Source organism: Styela clava, chromosome 8 (assembly GCF_964204865.1).
Source record: "Styela clava chromosome 8, kaStyClav1.hap1.2, whole genome shotgun sequence".
Classification (NCBI taxonomy): Eukaryota; Metazoa; Chordata; class Ascidiacea; order Stolidobranchia; family Styelidae; genus Styela; species Styela clava.
The window spans coordinates 625510-635073 of NC_135257.1; the positions used below are offsets into that span (position 1 = coordinate 625510).

Consider the following 9564-nt stretch of genomic DNA (forward strand, 5'->3'; position numbering starts at 1 on the left):
GATGGAACGCATTGCTTGTATGAAAATTTATTTCATATAAGAATTAACATATTGAATATATCATAGGTATCGAAAACAATATTTATGTTGGCCTACCTTGGTACACACGAAGGTATTTCTGTTGATTTTTCCTAGATTGAATACGGTATACTGCGAGGCCTGTTGCATTCCTTTATCCACCTCATTTCTTTTTGGCAGTCAATATGTGGCTTCGGAAAAGGCACAAAAATTACTCCATTTGAACGGCAGAGGTACCGTACAGGTCAGACCGGCAAATACCATATGCACAGCGTTTACACATAGTTAGTCTATCAAAATAATTCACTAATAGATTCTGTTTAATAAAAATGCAACATCGTATCGAGACAAATTCTTCCGTACTGACATACGGTAGGCTACCGGTACCCTTGATTGCATCAGCATGACTGTCTACTATTTTTTGGTTCGAAATAGCAGTTGTGACCTGTACAGCACCGTAACCTGTAAGGTGCCTGCAACGGGTACAGCCTTTTAGTATAGTATAGATATATAGATTTCGTGAACGTGATTTGCAACAAGTAACATACAGTATTACAGCTTTCTTTTTCTCGCAGTCCTGTGAAGAAAAAAAAGGACAAATATCTGCCTAAACCGCCAGCAACCTGTGCGGAACGCGTCCAAAGTTGTCTGAGCGACTTTTCAGCGGAGAATGTTTGTTTACATCTGCTCGCTTGTGATTGGTTGAAAATACGGATGTTTTGATGTCGGGGAAAGGTCCATAGCAGTTCGGTGGGCAACTTCTCTAGTCGGCGGGCCAGATGTGAGGAAATGAAGTTTTCGGCGGGCCGGATTATAACATGAATAGTATTCAATATCTTAATCACATATTTATTCGCGAATACAAGAAAGAAAATTATAATTCGCGAGATATCGCGTGCATCTAACAGACAAACAGATAAATACCTTAGCCTACCGATACCGATCAACATACTTACCCATCTAGATCGATGAGTAATAACTGCAGATTGATTGATTACCAAATTTGGGATACAGGAGAGTACTTAGGCTACTAAGTTTTCTGGCATATAGGCAGCACTTTTTGTAATACTGATTAGACTGGTTGCGAAAAACCACCCGGCAGGAATTATATTGTTCGGCTATTACATTAATATTTGGTTATCAGGCATAACCAACCTGGGCTAACAGATTCCTCATTCGATTTTAGTTTTCCATGAAGTATATTCTGTTAGCATATATTACCGACAAAAAACATAGAAAGCCAGCCAACAATTTAGACCAGCCAATCACATTATTTAACTTCGCTAATCGCTAGTTGCCTCAGCTAGCCATAACACTAATTAAATCAGTGACATTAGTGATGTAACCATATGTCAAAAGATTTTTCTGGTTATTTTTATGACGAAACAACTCCAAATGCGATTTTTTGTTTACCCTCGCTCAAATGCGACGCGGGCCACAGATAATGAAGCGGCGGGCCTGGGTTTATATTATATATACGCTTTGGGTTGGACCACTCTGATTTAGAACGTACATATCTACTGTGTCGGTTTACTCTATTTCTGCAAATTCTCCCTGCCTCACAAATATCTCTCTGCACACCGTGTTCCACCAAAACATCGATAAATATTTTTTTCTCGTCTAGAACTGGGCGTTCATCGTGAAAAACTCGTTATTATGCAAACATCGGAAACGAGAAGATAATTAAAGAAGTGAATTCGCAACTTAATACTACAAATGAAAAAAAAATACCATACTTTTTGTTTTAACAACCACAAAACAGATGAAAAAACGCTATTTTATACACTGCAGGTCGCAATTTTTAATTAATCGTATTAGACCTTCAACATACTAGAAATAGATGATTGAGGATCAAATATTTGCATTTGAATTTCACATGGCGCAGTATTGTCATCAACTAAAAATGGCATTGTAAATAAGTCAAATTTATCTTTCTGATTATTCATATATATCACAAAATAGAGATTCAAATTGAGTTTTAGTGGAAACGATCACCGATATGTAGGCTATGTTTCAGAGTTTGCAGATTTACAAAGGCTCAAATTGGGGAAATGAGCAAAGTTGGAATTGATTAGTTAAGTTTCCCAGAGACGATGCCTGTTTATGAATGCAACAATATAATCATACATAGGACCAATGAGAATATGATCCGATTAATAAATTGTTCCTTTCCTTTCAGTTGTAAGTTAGCTTGTTCATATGAGAAGTGGAAAAGGATAAATCTGTTGACCAATCTGGATCACCAAGTTCATCAATACCGAAAATTGCTTTTTTTTGTTTCAAGAATGTCACAATTACGTTTTGCAAATCATAAAACCGTTGCAAAATATCACCGCGACTTACCCATCTAACCTCACATAAATACACCAGATCATGATGCTGAGCACCCATTTCTTCGAGTAAACTTTTGAATCGTTGGTGATTGAGGCCTCTTGCCGAAATGAAGTTTATAATTTTAGCAACATTAGACATTAAAGCTGCCATATCTAAATGTGTCACCTTTGATGCCAAAAATTCCTGATGAATTATGCATTGTAGTTTAATAATTGTGTTGGAAAAGCCCAACGAAGCTACGTGATTTTGTCAAAAAACAATTGCACGTTGTGAGAGCCAACCATGGCTGGGGTACCATCGGCAGTAGCAGAAATAAGTTTTGATAGATCAAGATGCATTCGCAATACGTTCCAGTATTGCGTGAGCTATGTCCTTTCCTTGTGTAGTACCTTATTTCGGAATCAATTCGGCAAACTCCTCAATTAGGCTACGTCCAAATTATCTGTGATACCCCTAACAAAAATGACCAGTTGCGCGGTACAGTCTGCATCCATGCTTTCATCAAATGCGAAGAAAAAATAATCAAACCTAGCACCTTTTTTGAGTTGAAATTCGAGATTTTCAGTGATAACTTCCATTTTGCTAGTAACTGTTATGGAACATAACGGAATACTGTTTAACAGGAGTTTCTTCTCAGGACAAACTTCGTTGACAACGACCAATGTTTATTAATAAGCTGGGCATCAGTAAATTGTTTATTTGTTTAGCGAAGAGCGAACTTACAACCAATGCTGCCTTTGTAACTGATTGGCTTTCTTCTTGCCCTTTCTTAAAAAAACTAGTTTGCTGTTCAAGTCCGCTTTTTGAATTCTTTATATTTAATTCTTCCCTTTCTCCAACATATTCTTCGAATTTGCTGTGACACTTTACGTAATAACGTTTAGTATTAAATTCTTTCATAACTGCGATGCTGGTTCAAGGCATATCAAAGTAAACAGGTTTTGAATAATGCAGTTTGGAAAAAATCAAAATGAACTAAACTGATAGTTACAACTAACTGTAGATTCGGGCCGTACAACAGCCATTGTTACAACATAAATCCGTGTGCAGACAATTATAAATTTATGAGACAATTTTATTTTATGCACCAACAGTGAGGTCGTTCGAGGGCCGCAAAAAATAAATTCGTTTGCGGGCCACATTGACTGGGTGTTTCGGGTTAGATAAATAATAACCGAGAGTGGTTTGCAATTTACAGCCATCATAATCAGGATTCGTGTCTTTTTGAAACGAAGCATTGCACACTACACTGGCACATAGTTCGCATCAAATTTCACTCGTTAAACGATTTGACAAAAATCATAAGCCCGTAATTTTCACGATATAGCTCGAGAAATTTGTTACCAAAGGATAGATAGTGCATAGATCCACAACTGTAAAGAATACTTTTGGAGAATACACAAAAACTTCCCTCAAAACGTTCCCGAATAGGCGAGTGCAAAAGAGGCTGCAGGTTCGCAGCACCAATTTATGACAATGACGTTAGTAATAAAGCAGTGAAGAAGGTTCAACGCCGAAACTGAGTCGAAAGCTTTCTAAAATAAAGGCGAGGTAAAATGAAGATTGAATTTGGGGTTATGGTAGATAGATAATTTATTTTGAAAACTCCATAATATACACCAGGGGTGGCCAACACGTCGATCGCCACGTCTCGAGTAGTGAATTGTAGTATAGTGGTGAATTTTATAACATACCCCAAAAATTTGCCTTGAACTAGTTCTACGCCTGTTGTGTGTTTTAAAACATGACCAATGCAGTACTTTACATGTGCAAAATACGATATAGGTATATGGACATTTAGAGTTTAGTTAGACAATATTTGTGTCTGCTGGGCAAGCCCGATAAAGCGTATTATTACGTAACAAATACAAGTTTCGCCGCTGCCGAGGGGTAAAATGAACGTACCGAATATCGTGTGTCTTGACTGACAAACGACCCTACAATAACTTATGCAGTTTGCCAAGTTATTGTCTCACTCCAAGAGTTGTGTGATAACTTTTATTCGCAACGCAAGCAGTGGCATCAGTATGCCCATTTTTTTCAATTCCAAGCGAGCAAAGAATCGGATTTGGAGGAAATATAAATGTGTCGGTCGAAAGCAGGTTGGCCACCCCTGATATACACTAATTAAAATGGAGAATTCTTGGGAGCGACCAAATCCTTTAAAAAAGTTCAAAACAGGAGAAATACCATGTGTTTCCTCATCACGCACACGCATACAAAATTACAAACCTAGTTAAACGAGGCTTGGATCAGAATTGAACAAACAAAAAATACACGAATGCGGCGAATGTATTGAACTTTCGGGAGCTTCTAAAACGCTTAGCTAATAATGACAAATTCAATCTGATACCGATACCAAGATAACGACGCAATGTGATAAAGTGACGAGAATAGTCAAATACCGTGAAAAACTAAACTGATTGGGCATTGCTGAAAGGATGATAAAGTGGTTTAAGAAAGCTTGATATGAGGGAAAATTTATGGAATTTGGACAAAAGAGTAGCCTATAATGTCATACAATAATAGTAAGACATTGTTAGCTTACCAATTCGGGTTTAAAAAAGAACTTTGGGGCATGATTCAAATGGGAACAGTGTTTCATCGAGCGAGGAGAAAGTCGTCGTCATGAGAAATCCATCAAGGTTTAAAAATATTCATAAATAAGGCCTTTGTTTGATACAATATTCCTCGAATTGTTACCAAATTTCCGACAAATAGCAGAGAAGATTAGGAGATTAACAATACAAACTGTAAATTCGTTTGGGGTTAAGAATAGAAGAATTTATTCAAAAATTAAATTAAATGATTAACGTCAAGCCGTAACCACAGTAACCAAGACGAATGCAAAAAACCCAACCGCCAATTGGTGCATGACAAGACAATCGATCTCATGGGTCTGAAGCCTATACAGGTGAGATCTTACTCGTGGTTGTAGACTACTACAGCATATTGTTACGATGCCGTCAGCAATCTTGAACAAAGTCATTGATAAAATCATGCAATCAAACTTAATACTTCAACAGTTTTACGGTGAAAAGCAAATTTTGAAGTGGAGCATCAAAATCGTTCATTGTTGAAAATAATGAAAATAGCAAATGCCGAAGAAAAGAGATGGCAACCTCAATCGCATAAATTTTTATTAACGTACAGAACAACGAAACTTCGACAAAAAAGACATCTGCTTTTCTGATAGATGGAAGAGAGCTGTGAAGAATATCGCTGGAATTATGACCAAGCGGACGGATCACCGACAATTTCATGTCGTGAATGTCAACATAAATCAGCCAGAAAATTGTAAGTTCATGCAAAATGAAGAGCAGATAAGAGCATAAGTTTGCAGTCGACCAAGTCCTGGTTTAAAACGACAGAAATGGTAACTTGGAATCAAAAGTTGAGAATGTGACCTCCACCTACATGGAGGTTGTCAGGCGCAAGATCACCTGATCCTCCACCCGGGTTTATTAAGTTGTCTTAGTCGGCGATAAGTGGCCGAGACCTTAGCGTCGACAGCTAGATTAAGAACTGGTTCGAGCGTTGCGCCCTTGGGTTAAGACCCCGAAAGTATGTAAAAATGACTGATTAAAATGAAATCATATTTACTGAGGTGAGCCCAATTTAATTTATTCGACTGTTTCTATTTGAAATCAACCCAATGCATCTTGTTGATGGAAAATTTGAAATTAGTAATCGTTTGTTCATGCGACCGTACAATTCCGAATGACGATGTACTTCTCGTTTAATAAAAATTCTTTAACAACCCAAGTCTATCCCACGATATCCAATGAAAAAAAAACTTGTCTGAATTTGTTTTGTATAATAAACAGACATTTAAAATCGAGAAGTATACAAGAAAAAAAAAATTATCCTCACGCGTTAGTTCTACAAAATGAAGTGTCAGACTCAGCAGGACCTATTGCAAAATGCTCCTGGATGCAAGAATGCAATTCTTGCACGCCATATGTGCGCTCTACGTGACACCAACGAATGTTGTTGTTCACACGTGAAATTAGTTTTACGGTCATTAAAATAGCATCCAAGATGTTCAGATCGCGTGCCACAGTTATTGGGCATAAGCCAGTAATTAACTATGTTAATTTAAGAGGGCGGTGCCGAGTAATCAGATTAGTTTGCAAAAATATTTTTGAAAAAATATAATAATTATTGATTACCCAATCGAATAAGATGCGGATTAAATATGGAAACAATGCCAGTCTCTACTCATTGTCTGTTTCGCGACGACCGCAAATACTGCTTAGTTTATAACGCTGTCTACATCTGTTATGGATTTTCGAATTATTCTTGTCTTTGTACTCCTCGGTGAAATAGCGGTGAGCGGTAAGTGCATTATATGTTGTAAATTGTTATGTTTATTATGAGGGTATTGATAAAAATAAGAACATGATCAGCGAGGTGGCTTTTTTTGCTAACGAGATAACTGAAGAAAATGGACGACTTACCGTATAAACAACAAAAAATTGACAGTTGACTACTGCATAAAGTACAGATTCGAGAAGTTTGGGATAAACAAATTTTCTCCAAGTTGTTAGTCTACCAAGTAGGCGAAATTCAGAATTAGTCACAATATTGTATTTTGATAAAACTGCATGGGTCCGATTCTCTCTCCCTCGATTAGGAAACTTATTTCATTGTGACACACAAAATATAGTTGTCAATGTCAACTAAACAGTGAAAAATGTTTCTAGAAACTACTAAGATGAGAATGTGGGAACGCAGATGCTTGGTGACACATAATAAAATTCGTAGCAATCGTGGAATTGGAGCAGTGTCGCGCTCGGCTTTGCTGACAGAGAAGGCTGATTTGAAGGGGCTTCATTTGGTATTGAATGAATACAAAATTCATATTGCTGGATTAGCAGATATAAATTCAAGTTTATTACAAAAAGGTAAGTGGAAACTAACGATTTGACAGCAAAATAGTGATTTCTACCATACAAATCCTGAAGGTTAAGCAAAAGAAATTGAGTCGAAATATTAAAAGTTCGAAGAGAACTTGCATTGCCCAAATATCTTAAATATTCAGCTGATAGCCTATCTATGACATCTCTTTTGATTATTTCTGAATATCTAAAATGTCAATTGGTGTTCCACAAAAAATTATGATATAAAAAGTGTTTGAAAGAAGTTTAAATTCACTGGTCTATCGTACACTCATTTGTATTTGACTGGGTGTCTCGGTTTGGATATATAATAACTGATATTCTAAAGCTGATAGTCTATCTATAACACCTCTTCTGATTCAGAGTCATTATTGATGAACCTGTTCCTTTGAAGTTCCACAACAAATATATTTTGTTTTACAGAGCGTATTTCATTTAGCACTGAAATATTGTCAAAAACTTTGCTTTTCCCTCGTTCTTCAAATGCTAGAGACTTTCGGATGCAATTGTATTTATCCTTGGCTGCTGAAGACATGATCATGAAATGGGTTGAAAACGGACTCTTTTCTTTAGATAATAAAGGTATGTCTACTTCGACTTGTTACAAAGTTTTTATCTTCTCTACCAATTTGGAATCGTGGAGTTGAAAATTGGTCGGTCGTTATGACTGTGATCTTATTTTGCGACGGTGAATTATCCGCAACTTTCAACTAAATATAGATAAATGAATAAACATTGTAATATTGTTCTGTAAATCAGCTTGAACTCCATACATAAGTGAAACAAAATATAATTTTTAAACATTTATGTCCGGTAATAAATCCCTTAAAATAAATTTGTAAACAAGAATAAATGGGAAGGAGAAAGGCGCATTGAAAAAAATTAATTAGCTAATATTTACTTATATTTGGTTTTTACAACATCCAGTTTAAGATTTAGTTTACTTATCATTCCTATTCAGAAAGATACGACAGAATGATGGACCCTAGTGTGGATAAAATAGGATGTGCTTTGCATTACGTTCCAGTGCAAGGGAACGTATACAAAATATATGTCGTTGTCGCGTATCAACTGAATGAAAAGAAATGGAATGGAAAAAGTCAAAAAATTTCACTGGGCCAAAATAGCGTTCATTACAGTCGAAGCTATTCCTTGCCAAGTACGTATATAACTTCACTGGATTTCAATATTTATTTGTCTTAATTTATATATTTTTACCTCGCCAAGACATTGGCACTGGCATTCCTGCTATTTATTTGCGGCATAATTTTGATTCACTTCGTCGATGCATGCTTGGATAGGAATGCCGTTTGACGTTATTCGGTATACGTCAAACAAATTTTAACTTCAGTGTACAAAACGAGTGAAAATTCATTTAGGATCAAATTTTTCTTCAAACTATTTGAAATACTATTGACTAAAGTCTATCAAGAGTTATTAACATGTATGGCACAATCCGTTTGGTAAGTGTGTGGGTCCATATCAGTTTATATCATACGTCTATACACTGAATCTATCATACTAAACCGATAATAATTTGTTGAATATTTTTTATTATATACGCTAATGCTGTTGTTTAAAAATATTCGTGGTTTGAATGAAAAAACGAATGGGTTATGGCCTGAGATATGAAATCTAAAAAAATCACACGCTTTTTGTTGTTAAGTGACATGCACAGTTAGTTTTTTTCAATGATAAATTATGGCAGTCAGAAAATTGAATCAATATTGAAAGTTTTAAAAACTGCATTTAACGAAGAACGAGGTTTCAAATTTTTATTTGTTTGAGCGATTTTTAGTTTCATTTCATGTGATGTAAACAATGCATAATACGAAATATTTACGTTTTCAGGTCGTACTTGCGAAATTAACTGCTTCGACGCTGGTTCTTGTTATTCCCATAACAAAAGAAATGACAGAAGCATGAATAAATCAGGAGTTGAAGGATACGGGACAAAATCTCCTGGTAACCAAATAGGACTAAAGGACTGCAGATGCGAGTTTGACGTTCAACTGTGGGAGCTAGGAACTAATGTGTACAAAGAAACCCCAACCTGCTTCGGCCCATGTTTCGTTTATTGTCCATTAGCGAAGGTTGGCGCGAAAACTTCATGTCACGGAGAAACGCTATGTACATGCAAATACGCACAGGGTGGTGCCAGTTGCAAATAATTTATGAATTTGCCAGGCTTTCATATAACCAACCCACTGTGCTGAAGAAATAAAATGCAATATTATTAATCTTTGCCAAACCCGGACATTGATGCAAAATCAATATATTTCCAAATGCGCTCTGTACAGCTTGATTTTTT

The 9564-nt window shown here is 36.2% G+C and overlaps 1 protein-coding gene across 1 annotated transcript; it reads left to right on the plus strand.

Annotated features, from left to right (window-relative positions):
- Positions 1 to 6291: 6291 nt before the first annotated feature.
- Positions 6292 to 9564, plus strand: LOC120346237 (uncharacterized). The gene is made up of 5 exons (XM_039415944.2): positions 6292 to 6690; positions 7059 to 7259; positions 7677 to 7835; positions 8215 to 8412; positions 9105 to 9564. Exons 1-5 carry the CDS (start codon positions 6636 to 6638, stop codon positions 9422 to 9424), a joined length of 933 nt encoding a protein of 310 aa, XP_039271878.2. The 5' UTR covers positions 6292 to 6635; the 3' UTR covers positions 9425 to 9564.

Bases quoted from the DNA above. Each gene is read 5' to 3' on its own strand.
- LOC120346237 (XM_039415944.2), top strand. From the start codon at position 6,636: ATGGATTTTCGAATTATTCTTGTCTTTGTACTCCTCGGTGAAATAGCG. The intron at 7,260-7,676 runs GTAAGTGGAAAC...TTTGTTTTACAG, and splicing joins TTCAAGTTTATTACAAAAAG to AGCGTATTTCATTTAGCACT. The intron at 7,836-8,214 runs GTATGTCTACTT...ATTCCTATTCAG, and splicing joins CTTTTCTTTAGATAATAAAG to AAAGATACGACAGAATGATG.